At 47.1% G+C, this 15,760-nt stretch overlaps 2 protein-coding genes across 3 annotated transcripts in view; one reads left to right on the top strand and one right to left on the bottom strand.

Annotated features, from left to right (window-relative positions):
- The window catches only part of LOC110511230 (sodium/potassium/calcium exchanger 5), a 123,736-nt gene that overhangs the window by 77,029 nt on the left and 30,947 nt on the right, over positions 1 to 15,760 (top strand). The window lies entirely within an intron of this gene.
- LOC110506807 (RING finger protein 148) overlaps positions 14,581 to 15,760 on the bottom strand; it is a 2,238-nt gene continuing 1,058 nt past the window's right edge. The window contains exon 1 of the mRNA XM_036964334.2: positions 14,581 to 15,760. This exon is cut by the window's right edge and continues 1,058 nt beyond it. Within this exon, the coding sequence (XP_036820229.2) occupies positions 15,255 to 15,760 (506 nt within the window). The 3' untranslated portion in view covers positions 14,581 to 15,254.

Below are 15,760 nucleotides of genomic sequence, written 5' to 3'. Positions count from 1 at the left end.
TTCCGACAGGACAGGACAAGGTTACAGCAAACATGACGATAGTCTGGTTCAGGCATGAAACACAACAAACAAGAATCCGACAAAGACAGGAGCAGAAACAGAGAGAGATATAGGGACCTAATCAGAGGGAAAAAGGGAACAGGTGGGAAACGGGGTGAATGGGTAGTTAGGAGGAGACAAGGAACAGCTGGGGGAAAGCGGGGGAGAAAAGGTAACCTAATACGACCAGCAGAGGGAGACAGGGTGAAAGGAAAGGACAGAAAGACACAACATGACAATACATGACAGTACCCCCCCACTCACCGAGCGCCTCCTGGCGCACTCGAGGAGGAAACCTGGCGGCAACGGAGGAAATCCTCGATCAGCACACGGTCCAGCACGTCCCGAGAGGGAACCCAACTCCTCTCCTCAGGACCGTACCCCTCCCAATCTACGAGGTACTGGTGACCACGGCCCCGAGGACGCATGTCCAAAATCCTGCGGACCCTGTAGATGGGTGCGCCCTCGACAAGGATGGGGGGGGGGGGGAAGACGAGCGGGGGCGCGAAGAACGGGCTTGATACAGGAGACATGGAAGACCGGGTGGACGCGACGAAGGTATCGCGGAAGAAGAAGTCGAACTGCGACAGGATTAATGACCCGAGAAATACGGAACGGACCAATGAACCGCGGGGTCAACTTGCGAGAAGCCGTCTTAAGGGGAAGGTTCTGAGTGGAGAGCCAAACTCTCTGACCGCGACAATATCTAGGACTCTTAGTTCTACGCTTATTAGCAGCCCTCACAGTCTGCGTCCTATAACGGCAAAGTGCAGACCTGACCCTCTTCCAGGTGCGCTCGCAACGTTGGACAAAAGCCTGAGCGGAGGGGACGCTGGACTCGGCGAACTGAGATGAGAACAGCGGAGGCTGGTACCCGAGGCTACTCTGAAAAGGAGATAGCCCGGTCGCAGACGAAGGAAGCGAGTTGTGGGCGTATTCTGCCCAGGGGAGCTGTTCTGACCAAGACGCAGGGTTGCGAAAAGAAAGACTGCGTAAGATGCGACCAATAGTCTGATTGGCCCGTTCTGCTTGACCGTTAGACTGGGGGTGAAAGCCGGAAGAGAGACTGACGGAAGCCCCAATCAAACGGCAAAACTCCCTCCAAAATTGAGACGTGAATTGCGGACCTCTGTCCGAAACGACGTCTGACGGAAGGCCATGAATTCTGAAAACATTCTCGATGATGATTTGTGCCGTCTCTTTAGCAGAAGGAAGCTTAGCAAGGGGAATGAAATGAGCCGCCTTAGAGAACCTATCGACAACCGTAAGAATAACAGTCTTCCCCGCTGACGAAGGCAGTCCGGTGACAAAATCTAAGGCGATGTGAGACCACGGTCGAGAGGGAATGGGAAGCGGCCTGAGACGGCCGGCAGGAGGGGAGTTACCGGACTTAGTCTGCGCGCAGACCGAACAAGCAGCCACGAAACGACGCGTGTCATGCTCCCGGGTGGGCCACCAAAAACGCTGGCGAATGGAAGCAAGCGTACCCCGAACGCCAGGGTGGCCGGCTAACTTGGCAGAGTGAGCCCACTGAAGAACGGCCAGACGAGTAGGAACGGGAACGAAAAGAAGGTTCCTAGGACAAGCGCGCGGCGACGGAGTGTGAGTGAGCGCTTGCTTTACCTGCCTCTCAATTCCCCAGACAGTCAACCCGACAACACGCCCCTCAGGGAGAATCCCCTCGGGGTCAGTGGAGGCTACTGAAGAACTGAAGAGACGAGATAAAGCATCAGGCTTGGTGTTCTTAGAGCCCGGACGATAAGAAATCACGAACTCGAAACGAGCGAAAAACAGCGCCCAACGCGCCTGACGCGCATTAAGTCGTTTGGCAGAACGGATGTACTCAAGGTTCCTATGGTCAGTCCAAACGACAAAAGGAACGGTCGCGCCCTCCAACCACTGTTGCCATTCGCCTAGGGCTAACCGGATGGCGAGCAGTTCGCGGTTTCCCACATCATAGTTACGTTCCGACGGCGACAGGCGATGAGAAAAATACGCGCATGGGTGGACCTTGTCGTCAGAGAGGGAGCGCTGAGAAAGAATGGCTCCCACGCCCACCTCTGACGCGTCAACCTCGACAACGAACTGTCTAGAGACGTCAGGTGTAACAAGGATAGGAGCGGATGTAAAACGATTCTTGAGGAGATCAAAAGCTCCCTGGGCGGAAACGGACCACTTAAAGCACGTCTTGACAGAAGTAAGGGCTGTGAGAGGAGCTGCCACCTGACCGAAATTACGGATGAAACGACGATAGAAGTTCGCGAAGCCGAGAAAGCGCTGCAGCTCGATGCGTGACTTAGGGGCGGGCCAATCAATGACAGCTTGGACCTTAGCGGGATCCATCTTAATGCCTTCAGCGGAAATAACAGAACCGAGAAATGTGACGGAGGAGGCATGAAAAGTGCACTTCTCAGCCTTCACAAAAAGACAATTCTCTAAAAGGCGCTGGAGGACACGTCGAACGTGCTGAACATGAATCTGGAGTGACGGTGAAAAAATCAGGATATCGTCAAGGTAAACGAAAACAAAGATGTTCAGCATGTCTCTCAGGACATCATTGACTAATGCCTGAAAGACAGCTGGAGCGTTAGCGAGGCCGAAAGGAAGAACCCGGTATTCAAAGTGCCCTAACGGAGTGTTAAACGCCGTCTTCCACTCGTCCCCCTCCCTGATGCGCACGAGATGGTAAGCGTTACGAAGGTCCAACTTAGTGAAAAACCTGGCTCCCTGCAGGATCTCGAAGGCTGAAGACATAAGAGGAAGCGGATAACGATTCTTCACTGTTATGTCATTCAGCCCTCGATATTCTATGCAGGGGCGCAGAGACCCGTCCTTCTTCTTGACAAAAAAAAACCCCGCTCCGGCGGGAGAGGAGGAGGGGACTATGGTACCGGCGTCAAGAGCTACAGACAAATAATCCTCGAGAGCCTTACGTTCGGGAGCCGACAGAGAGTATAGTCTACCCCGGGGGGGAGTGGTTCCCGGAAGGAGATCAATACTACAATCATACGACCGGTGTGGAGGAAGAGAGGTGGCCCTGGACCGACTGAACACCGTGCGCAGATCGTGATATTCCTCCGGCACCCCTGTCAAATCACCAGGCTCCTCCTGTGAAGAAGAGACAGAGGAAACAGGAGGGATAGCAGACATTAAACATTTCACATGACAAGAGACGTTCCAGGAGAGGATAGAATTACTAGACCAATTAATGGAAGGATTATGACAAACTAGCCAGGGATGGCCCAAAACAACAGGTGTAAAAGGTGAACGAAAAATTAAAAAAGAAATGGTTTCGCTATGATTACCAGAAACAGTGAGGGTTAAAGGTAGCGTCTCACGCTGAATCCTGGGGAGAGGACTACCATCCAGGGCGAACAAGGCCGTGGACTCCCTTAACTGTCTGAGAGGAATGTCATGTTCCCGAGCCCAGGTCTCGTCCATAAAACAGCCCTCCGCCCCAGAGTCTATTAAGGCACTGCAGGAAGCTGACGAACCGGTCCAGCGTAGATGGACCGACAAGGTAGTGCAGGATCTTGAAGGAGAGACAGGAGTAGTAGCGCTCACCAGTAGCCCTCCGCTTACTGATGAGCTCTGGCTTTTACTGGACATGAAGTGACAAAATGACCAGCAGAACCGCAATAGAGACAGAGGCGGTTGGTGATTCTCCGTTCCCTCTCCTTAGTCGAGATGCGGATACCTCCCAGCTGCATAGGCTCAGCTCCCGAGCCGGCAGAGGAAGATGGTAGTGATGCGGAGAGGGGGGCAACGGAGAGCGCGAGCTCCTTTCCACGAGCTCGGTGACGAAGATCAACCCGTCGCTCAATGCGAATAGCGAGTTCAATCAAGGAATCCACGCTGGAAGGAACCTCCCGGGAGAGAATCTCATCCTTTACCTCTGCGCGGAGACCCTCCAGAAGACGAGCGAGCAAGGCCGGCTCGTTCCAGCCACTGGAGGCAGCAAGAGTGCGAAACTCAATAGAGTAGTCAGTTATGGATCGATTGCCTTGACATAGGGAAGACAGGGCCCTGGAAGCCTCCTCCCCAAAAACAGATCGATCAAAAACCCGTATCATCTCCTCCTTAAAGTCCTGATACTGGTTAGTACACTCAGCCCTTGCCTCCCAGATTGCCGTGCCCCACTCACGAGCCCGTCCAGTAAGGAGAGATATGACGTAGGCGACACGAGCAGTGCTCCTGGCGTAAGTGTTGGGCTGGAGAGAAAACACAATATCACACTGGGTGAGGAACGAGCGGCATTCAGTGGGCTCCCCAGAGTAACACGGCGGGTTATTGATTCTGGGCTCCGGAGATTCGAAAGCCCTGGAAGTGGCCGGTGGATCGAGGCGGAGATGGTGAACCTGTTCTGTGAGGTTGGAGACTTGGGTGGCCAGGGTCTCAACGGCATGTCGAGCAGCAGACAATTCCTGCTCGTGTCTGCCTAGCATCGCTCCCTGGATCTCGACGGCTGAGTGGAGAGGATCCGAAGTCGCTGGGTCCATTCTTGGTCGGATTCTTCTGTCACGGTGAGTGAATGAGGACCCAAAAGCGAATTAACTTAACAGAGCTTCTTTAATAACCAAACATAGGTAGGTTCAGACAGACCGGCAGATTCCGACAGGACAGGACAAGGTTACAGCAAACATGACGATAGTCTGGTTCAGGCATGAAACACAACAAACAAGAATCCGACAAAGACAGGAGCAGAAACAGAGAGAGATATAGGGACCTAATCAGAGGGAAAAAGGGAACAGGTGGGAAACGGGGTGAATGGGTAGTTAGGAGGAGACAAGGAACAGCTGGGGGAAAGCGGGGGAGAAAAGGTAACCTAATACGACCAGCAGAGGGAGACAGGGTGAAAGGAAAGGACAGAAAGACACAACATGACAATACATGACAGTTATAGAGGGGGTCTCCTGTTTGTTGGGGTTAGGTAGGGTTATAGATGGGGTCAGGTTAGAGGGGGTCTCCTGTGTGTTGGGGCTAGGTGGGGTTATAGAGGGGGTCAGGTTAGAGGGGGTCTCCTGTGTGTTGGGGCTAGGTGGGGTTATAGAGGGGGTCAGGTTACACCTGCTAGGTGTTGGGGTTAGGTAGGATTGAAGGCATCATACCAACAGGAACAGCCTGAGGTACAGAACAGAGGGTCAAGAGGACTGAGCTGATAACAGTCTATCAGGAACCAAACAATGAACGTACAACACACCTCCTGGGAGTTAAGAGCAGTGGTAAAGTCACAGACAGAAAACACCAGGAAAGCTCAAAGCCAAATACTCAAAACATTACTATTAACACTATTAACATATTGACAATGCATTAAACATAATGTATTAAAACATATTGATAATGTCCTAACCCTTACATATCTACCCATTTATTCAGTTATAAAAATGGGTGGTGAAGAATGCTGTGCTGGTTCCCAGAAAACACACAGCACAGCAGCTTTCTAGTTAATAAGTACTGCAGAGGACAGACCAACCCCTTTACTAAGCACTTATCCAGCAAATGGATTCATTTGACTCTGATCCCACATTTCTCTGATCAAATGAAATCTCCTCCTTCATCTAGCTAATGACCCAGAGTAGAGAGCCAGTGTGTGTGTGTGTGTGTGTGTGTGTGTGTGTGTGTGTGTGTGTGTGTGTGTGTGTGTGTGTGCGTGCGTGCGTGCGTGTGCGTGTGTGTGTGTGTCTGCGTGCGTGCGGTGTGTGTGTGTGTGTGCGTATGTCAGACTTCATTACAGAAGCTTTCCTCCGAGGCAGCACTTCGGACAGAACACACACACAAACACACACACAAACACACACACACACACACACACACACACACACACACACACACACACACACACACACACACACACACACACACACACACACACACACACACACAGAGGGATGGTGCTGCTACAGTTAAAACCTTCAGTTTGCTGACTGAGAGGAAGAGGGGGACTTCTGAACTCTTCATCGTCTGATAGATGGGCCTTTCAGTTTAGACAGGCTGATTTAAAGTGGTTTTAAATAACATGAAGTGAATGACAAATAATATGTCCACAGTGAAACAGCCTGGAGGTGTCAGCTAAAGCCTGTCTGTGGTCACCACACTAAATACACAATGACTACAGTCCTCTTTATAGGTCAGCTTTTTACTGTAGCTTTTTTACAAAGAGACAGTAGTCTGCATCTAGTACATTCAGAATAGAAAGTAAGGAAATTCAAGTGAAGTTACTGATCTATTCCACTAGATGGCAGTGCAGTATTAACTATATTGATATGCTTATTACACCACAGACTTACATCATTTAGTGGACGCTCTTATCAAGAGAGACTTACAATACAGTGAGTGCATACATTTTCATACTTTTTAGTGCTGGTTCCCCGTGAGAATCGAACCCACGCGTTTCAGACACTATGCCAACTGAGCCACACGGGACATCAGCAGAGTAAGAGCAGCCAAAACTACACTCACGTTCAAAAGTCATTTGTTTCTCACACTCAGCTTTAACTACCATCCACTGGTTTAACACACACATCAAACCAGACTAGCTGTACCAACGTGTCAGAGCTCAGCTACAGTATTGTGATGGTGGTCCAGTTAGATCTAACGAGTTGGACTGTTGGATGGCTGTCCAGCACTGAAGGTCAACACAGAACTGGGGCTAAAGCCACCTACCCCACGACCAGTCTTTCTGTACACGACCCAATGTTCCTTTAAATGAAAACATTCAGACCCAACCTTTCCCTTTCTACGACCGTTATCAATCACCTCACCACCACCACTGTAACAGTCTGAATGACTCTCTCTCTCTCTTAGATCAATCACCTCACCACCACCACAGTAACAGTCTGAATGACTCTCTCTCTTAGATCAATCACCTCACCACCACCACAGTAACAGTCTGAATGACTCTCTCTCTTAGATCAATCACCTCACCACCACCACCACAGTAACAGTCTGAATGACTCTCTCTTAGATCAATCACCTCACCACCACCACAGTAACAGTCTGAATGACTCTCTCTCTCTTAGATCAATCACCTCACCACCACCACAGTAACAGTCTGAATGACTCTCTCTCTCTCTCTCTCTCTCTCTCTCTCTCTCTCTCTCCGTTATTACCTGTTCAGCCAGTTAGGTGTTTATCAATTTTCTGTCTCTCTTATACCTTCATAACCTCTGACCACCACACACCACACTAGGACTCTAATCTGGTTCCCTGCTCTGACCACCACACACCACACTAGGACTCTAATCTGGTTCCCTGCTCTGACCACCACACACCCACACTAGGACTCTAATCTGGTTCCCTGCTCTGACCACCACACACCACACTAGGACTCTAATCTGGTTCCCTGCTCTGACCACCACACACCCACACTAGGACTAATCTGGTTCCCTGCTCTGACCACCACACACCACACTAGGACTCTAATCTGGTTCCCTGCTCTGACCACCACACACCACACTAGGACTCTAATCTGGTTTCCTGCTCTGACCACCACACACCACACTAGGACTCTAATCTGGTTCCCTGCTCTGACCACCACACACCACACTAGGACTCTAATCTGGTTTCCTGCTCTGACCACCACACACCACACTAGGACTCTAATCTGGTTTCCTGCTCTGACCACCACACACCACACTAGGACTCTAATCTGGTTTCCTGCTCTGACCACCACACACCACACTAGGACTCTAATCTGGTTCCCTGCTCTGACCACCACACACTACACTGGGACTCTAATCTGGTTTCCTGCTCTGACCACCACACACCACACTAGGACTCTAATCTGGTTCCCTGCTCTGACCACCACACAGCATGAGGACTATAGTCTGGATCAACACAGTACAGTATAGTACAGTATAGTACAGTATAATATAGTACAGTATAGTACAATATAATACAGTATAGTACATTATACTACAGAACTGTTGAATACTCGTTTCTGATGGGCTAGAATGACATTCTAGAATGGACATTTAAACCAGACAATGGGACAGTTGGAAAAGATATCCGGACAGCTTGCAATCATGACACAATATGCATCTACACATGCAGACCATACTTATTACAGTTACAGAAAGCTAAACCAACAACTACACAAACTGAAATGGGATACATTGTAAACGCAGGTCCATGAGGTAAAAACTTACTGTAGCTAGCATTGATTTGTTTTTGCAGAGGAGTCATTTTTTTGAGCGTTTGATGACCTGACGTGGTGAGTGATGAACATGAATTTCTCCAGTCCCCTCCTCCATTAAATCTGTTCAACCCTCCCACATGTTTCTAGTTTGACCTGCTGTTCTCAGTAACTGATATTTTGAAGTCAGTTGTCATATTGGCAGGTTTGCTAGCTACAAACCATCGCGGTACGGCGTGGGACTCGATGCCAGGACTTCTATCTCCATCCTCTACAGCCACGGAAGCAATGAGTGTTCTCCAGACGTCAAACAGCTTTGCTGCTTTGGATCCTGACGTTCCAGCCCCTTCAGATCCGCGGTCGTCTGATCCCGAAGAGTCTTCTTCTGCTCGCGCTGTGTCTGCTCCTGGAGCTCTGATCCCCGTGACCTGTGGTGTCCAAGTTGGAGTTGGAAAAACCAAGAATAAAAATGGATCTGTGCTAAAGGCGTGGGAAGAAAACAATAATGGTAAACGGCCAGCGTTTTAATCAGGAGCTCAATGGGAAAGTGTCAATCCAAGATACACGCACACTTGTTTTCCAGGTGCTAAAGTCACCGAATGAATTCGAATTTTGACAGTAGTCAAGAACAGTTGTGTTGCACGTTGGTTCAAATGACATTATGGGAGAAAGTCTGAGAGACTCAGGAACAACTTCTTGTTGCTCTTGGAAACAGCTTGAAGCCTTGCAGGAAGAATCGTTATCTCAGGACCAATCCCATCTCCTCGCCGTTGTGGGACTGAGAGTTTTAGTCGTATGTGGTCTTTTCATCCAAGGCTGATGCGTCTTTCTAAAGACATGGGCACGTCATTTTTTGACAGTTTGGATTGTTTTTGGAAAAAGCAGAGGTACTTCGTCAATGATGGATTTCACCTCGGTGAAAATGGCGTCCGCCTGCTATCATTCAACATGGAAAAGGTACTTAAACAGTCAAAATGATATAGGCCTAGTCCCAGTATAACTAGAGCAAGTATTGTATCAGATGTAGGGGTAATGTACTCAGTAATCTGGTCCCCATTCACTTGGTTCACACTGGCGATTATACTTGTGTAAACACCTCAAGTACCCCGCTCGATATCAACAATCCACATGTTTTTTTAAACTATAAGGGACTTGGGTTTGTTACATTTGAATATACGTAGTATTTTGTCAAATGTTGATTTAATTAAGATTTTAGTTTCTCAGGCTAGTCCTGATTTCTTTGTTTTATCTGAAACTTGGTTATCAAGGAATTGTAATGATGCAGATATTGGACTAGATGGGTACAATGTTTTTAGAGCTGACAGGATGAGTAGAGGGGGAGGAGTGGCTATCTCTGCTAAAAATGACCTCTCCATTGCACTAATTAAATCTGTCTCCATTCCAAATCAATTTGAAGTGTTAGCTCTAAGTCTTATATTAGGTAACAACTGTAAAGTTACAGTTGTTGGATTATATCTCCCACCTTCTGCTAGTAAGAATATGCTTAGTCATTTAACAAAATTATTAGCCACTTTTATATCAACTGAAGTCATTTCCTAGGAGATTTTAACTTTGATTGGAAAACACAGGACTCCGACAGTTTAAGACTTTTCTACTGAGGTAAATCTCACACAATAAATCACTGAGCCAACAAGGCCAACTCTTAAGGTGCCTGCAAAGTCCTCATTGCTTATTTATATACTAACAAATGCACCTCAGAAATATAGAGCTAGCGGAGTATTTCCACGAGGTGTCAGTGATCACTGCTCCATTGTGTGTGTTAGAGATGTCAGAATTCATAGGGACAAACCTATTCTCACCAAAATAAATGACAGAAACTGTAGAGAACAAGCTTTCTTACAGGATCTTGAATCTATTTGAAAAATGTACTAGTGTTTTTATTTCCATTGCCGATAAACACGTTCCATACACTAAGGTTAGAGTAAAGAATAGATCAAACTCATGGTTTATTCAGACATTTCTGATGCTATTCATTAAAAAAATGTAGCATTGGCTAAGGCTAGAGAAACTTCTTCTAGCTCTGACTGGCTGACTTTTAGGCAGCTGAGAAACCTGTGCATCAGACTAGAATAACACAATCAGATTTCTATGTGACCAGTTTAAATGACTGTTTGCTATGGGAATCCAGCCAAATTCTGGAAAGTAGTTCAAACATTTAAGAACAATATACACTCTACACTCCCAAATCAGATAGGGTTGGATACTGGACTCATTACTGATAACAATGACTTTGCTAATGCCTTCAAAACCACTTCATTGCAGCAGGCAATCTTGTTGAGAAAATGTCGACCACAAATGAAGGAAGAAAAGATGCATATGAAGGGATTATGAGTATGTTGATGCTGGTGGTCAGGGTTTCTCTCTCAGCCTCTTCACAGAGGAGAAAGTTATTGATGTCTTGCTAGCCATAGACACTAAGAAAGCAACAGGGGCTGACAAACTTGACCCAGGGTTGCTGGCTAGAGCTGCACCACGTGTCTCTGGTGCTCTTACTCATATTTTGAACCTCACGTTGACCTCTGAGGTCACACCTAAGATTTGGAAAACTGCCTATGTGCTGCCTCTGCACAGAGGTGGGGTTACTGGTGACCTTGATAACTATCGACCAATCTCTAAGCTGTCTTGTATTGCAAAAATGTTAGAGTCATTGGTAAATGTACAGCTGCGCTCTTTCTTGTCTGACTGTCACGCCCTGATCTGTTTCACCTGCCCTTGTGCTAGTCTCCACCCCCTCCAGGTGTCACCCATCTTCCCAGTTATCCCTTGTGTATTTATACCTGTGTTCTTTGTCTGTTTCCAGTTCGTCTTGTTCGTTCAAGCTTACCAGCGTATTTCCTGTCAGCTCCTATCGTTTCCCAGCCTCTCTTTCCTAGTCCTCCGGGTTTTGACCTTTGCCTGTCCTGACCCTGTAACCCTCCCGCCTGACCTCGCTGCCTGACCCTGAGCCTGCCATCCGGTACCTTTGCTCCACTTCTGGATTACTGAACGCTGCCTGTCCCTGACCCTGAGTCCGCCTGCCGTCCTGCACCTTTGCCCTACCCTGGATTTGCAACCCCTGCCTGCCTTGACCTCTCATTGCCTGCCCCTGTTGCTACAATAAACAGTGTTACTTCAACAGTCTGCATCTGGGTCTTACCTTGATTCCTGATACTGACAACTACATTCTGAACAAATTCTATCCGGTTACTATCACAGCCACCACACTGGTTGTAAATGATATTGTAAGAGCCTTGGATAAGAAGTTGAACTGTGTTGCTTTGTTTGTTGACCTGTCGAAGGCTTTCGATACAGTTGATCATTCTTTTCTGCCTGAGAGATTGACCTCATTGGGGTTGGCCTCAGACACATGTTTGTGGTATCAGAATTTTCTCGGTGATAGATCTCTGGTTATTATTGCAGATGGGGTACAATCAGATTTTGTCACTGTACACAAAGGAGTCCCACAAGGTTCGATTTTAGGTCCTTTATTATTCATTATATACATAAATGATATCTGTAGCTCAGTGAAAATATGTAAGTTTAATTTCTATACTGATGACACAGTGGGGCAAAAAAGTATTTAGTCAACCACCAATTGTGCAAGTTCTCCCACTTAAAAAGATGAGAGAGGCCTGTAATTTCCATCATACGTACACTTCAACTATGACAGACAAAATGAGAAAAAAAAATCCAGAAAATCACATTGTAGGATTTTGAATGAATTTATTTGCAAATTATGGTGGAAAATAAGTATTTGGTCACCTACAAAACAAGCAAGATTTCTGGCTCTCACAGACCTGTAACTTCTTCTTAAAAAGGCTCCTCTGTCCTCCACTCGTTACCTGTATTAATGGCACCTGTTTGAACTTGTTATCAGTATCAAAGACACCTGTCCACAACCTCAAACAGTCACACTCCAAACTCCACTATGGCCAAGACCAATGAGCTGTCAAAGGACACCAGAAACAAAATTGTAGACCTGCACCAGGCTGGGAAGACTGAATCTGCAATAGCTAAGCAGCTTGGTTGGAAGAAATCAACTGTGGGAGCAATTATTAGGAAATGGAAGACATACAAGACCACTGATAATCTCCCTTGATCTGGGGCTCTACGCAAGATCTCACCCCGTAGGATCAAAATTATCACAAGAATGGTGAGCAAAAATCCCAGAACCACACGGGGGGACCTAGTGAATGACCTACAGAGAGCTGGGACCAAAGTAACAAAGCCTACCATCAGTAACACACTACGCCGCCAGGGACTCAAATCCTGCAGTGCCTGCTTAAGCCAGTACATGTCCAGGCCCGTCTGAAGTTTGCTAGAGAGCATTTGGATGATCCAGAAGAAGATTGGGAGAATGTCATATGGTCAGATGAAACCAAACTATAACTATTTGGTAAAAACTCAACTCGTCGTGTTCGGAGGACAAAGAATGCTGAGTTGCATGCAAAGAACACCATACCTACTGTGAAGCATGGGGGTGGAAACATCATGCTTTGGGGCTGTTTTTCTGCAACGGGACTAGGACGACTGATCCGTTTAAAGGAAAGAATGAATGGGGCCATGTATCGTGAGATTTTGAGTGAAAACCTCCTTCCATCAGCAAGGGCATTGAAGATGAAACGTGGCTGGGTCTTTCAGCATGACAATGATCCCAAACACACCGCCCGGGCAACGAAGGAGTGGCTTCGTAAGAAGTATTTCACGGTCCTGGAGTTGCCTAGCCAGTCTCCAGATCTCAACCCCATAGAAAATCTTTGGAGGGAGTTGAAAGTCCGTGTTGCCCAGCAACAGCCCCAAAACATCACTGCTCTAGAGGAGATCTGCATGGAGGAATGGGACAAAATACCAGCAACAGTGTGTGAAAACCTTGTGAAGACTTACAGAAAACGTTTGACCTCTGTCATTGCCAACAAAGGGTATATAACAAAGTATTGAGATAAACTTTTGTTATTGACCAAATACTTATTTTCCACCATAATTTGCAAATAAATTCATGAAAAATGCTACAATGTGATTTTCTGGATTTTTTTTCTAATTTTGTCTGTCATAGTTGAAGTGTACCTATGATGAAAATTACAGACCTCTCTCATCATTTTAAGTGGGAGAACTTGCACAATTGGTGGATGACTAAATACCTTTTTGCCCCACTGTATATAGAACAATCTAGAACAGGATGATCTATTTTGGATGCGATTTGAATGGAGTTGATGGAGAGAGAGAAAGACAGAGTGCTCCTTCGTGATATTCGAGTGACAGGCTGTTTTAAAACTCTGTAGCTGCGATAAAATAAAACATATTTACAATATAAAAAAAATAAGATGACCCAAATGGAGCCAGATGGAGATGGGTAAATTAGATGCGCATTCATTCTTTATATTTATATTACTGTATCATAGACTATGCTGCAGAAAATGTAGGAATACCCTGCATTATGAACTGTGCTCCATACTGAGATGGGCTGTCTGTCCCCACCCTGAGTGTTGATGATTCATTATGCAGAGGCCGTAGAGAAGACAGATTTAGACATCACATCTAATTTAACATTTCCATTCCACGCCTTGCTGTTCATATAAATAATTTATTATAATTTACTGGTTTCTCTCTGTTATTTATTCCGGGAAAAGGGAGTGGTTTGGCCGGTAAATCGCTGTAGTTCTCGGTAACCGGGTTCCCACCATTCAACCCCAGGCAGAAGAGGGCAGCAGTCATTCAGCTGGGTTTAATGACCAAGTTCTATTAGCCACATCCTGGGGAGCTTCCACACACACACACACACACACACACACACACACACACACACACACACACACACACACACACACACACACATACACACACATACACACACACACACACTACAGGCCCCTGAGTGGGAGGGAGGTGATTATGGCTGATCAGTAGGTGTGAGGTGAGTGGAGTCCTGCTGCTAGGAGGTAATTATAGACTTTCTCATCCTCTCTTATCCTCTGCTCCCCTCTCCTTCTCCTCCTCTTCTCCTCTCACCCTTCCCTCGTCTCCTCTCCTCCTCCTCTCCTCCTTTCACTCTTCCCTCTTCTCTCCTCCTCCTCTCCTCTTCTCCTCCTCTCACCCTTCCCTCTTCTCCTTTCATCCTCCCCACCCCTCCCCTCTCCTCTCCTCCTCCTCTCACCCTTCCCTCTTCTCCACTCATCCCCCCCTCTCCTCCTCCTCTCTCCCTTCCCTCTTCTCCACTCATCCCCCCCCCCTCTCCTCCTCCTCTCTCCCTTCCCTCTTCTCCTCTCATCCTCCCCTCCCCTCTCCTGGTCTCAGACTGGCAGAGCTCTCATCATTAGGCCCAGGCGTCCCTTCTCACCACATGACCAGTCCAGGTTAAGAAAACTCAACATGGCTTCCATTGTCACTTCAGGATATTCATTGAAATTGTATTCAAAAGTGCCATTTGTTTTTAATGAAGATTTGATCAACTTATGAATTGAATTCACTTTCTGAATTGACTGATTTGAAATGGAATTGAAACATACCCTGCCACAGACACATGTACAGTACATCTCTAGCGATACTAAACCAGGTTAGTACGTAAGTTAGTACATATTCTGTTTTGTTGGTTAATCATTTCATTTCATATGTGAATCATTACAGTATACTGTAGTTCGATTCCTTCTTAAATACTGATTTTTGTTTTACTCTCAGAATATCTACTTTTCAAAATGCAGCAGAGATATCAATTTAATAGAGAAATATATTCAGCCTTTCTCATCATCATACAAGTGATCGTTTGTTCATTTAAGAAATGATAAAGAAGTAACTTTGATCTCAAAGAGAAGCGTGCACACCTGCAGCTTCCTGGACCAGGGTTTAGGCTCCAGCTCTCGGTGCAGATAAGCAGAGGTAGAATCTACTGCCATGATAGTTATTTGATCATCAGTAAACCGGGTTTGAATCCAGGGAGATATTTTCCTAGCAGTACAGTAGATATGGTTTAGCTAACAGTGATAGTACAGCACATCACAAGCCACTGCTGTAGCTGTGTGAAGCTGTCTATGGGTTGTTGTTCGTGCTCCAGGTAGAAATGACCATTATCCAGTGTTGTTGTTGTCGTCTATCCTCTGGTGGCCACGTTCCCCTGAGGGTGTGTCTCTCCCTCGAAGACTATATTGTCATAGTGATGTGGTTGCCAGGCCTCGGTGGGGGGTTGAGGAGTCAGGGTGGGGGTCGGAAGGTGTTTGTCATTGAGAGGGACCTCATACAGCAGCTCTCTACCTGATCCTCCAGACACTGTGACGATAGGGACATCTGGTGGTGGGACAGAGGAACTGCTGCTCTCCTCCTCCCCGGGCCCCTCCACTCCTAAGGCCTTCAGGATGTCAGCCTTACACATGGGGCAGGTCCTCTTGTCCAGCAGCCAGGGCTCGATACAGGCTTTGTGGAACAGATGACCACAGGTCAGGACGGTCACTACATCTCCTGGGTGGTATGACTCGATACACACGGCACAGGTGTGGCTGTCCGGCTTCGTCTCCTCATCCCCGCGCTTCAACGTACGCACCTCCAGCCGACCAATCGCTTTCTTGGCCTCATTCCTCAGCCGCCTATCGGTGAGATGGA

This window comes from Oncorhynchus mykiss, chromosome 26 (genome assembly GCF_057628025.1).
Source record: "Oncorhynchus mykiss isolate SJ-2025 chromosome 26, ASM5762802v1, whole genome shotgun sequence".
NCBI classification, from domain to species: Eukaryota; Metazoa; Chordata; class Actinopteri; order Salmoniformes; family Salmonidae; genus Oncorhynchus; species Oncorhynchus mykiss.
The sequence above is the reverse complement of the archived record's forward strand: the minus strand, read 5'-3'. Positions and strand labels throughout refer to the sequence as shown.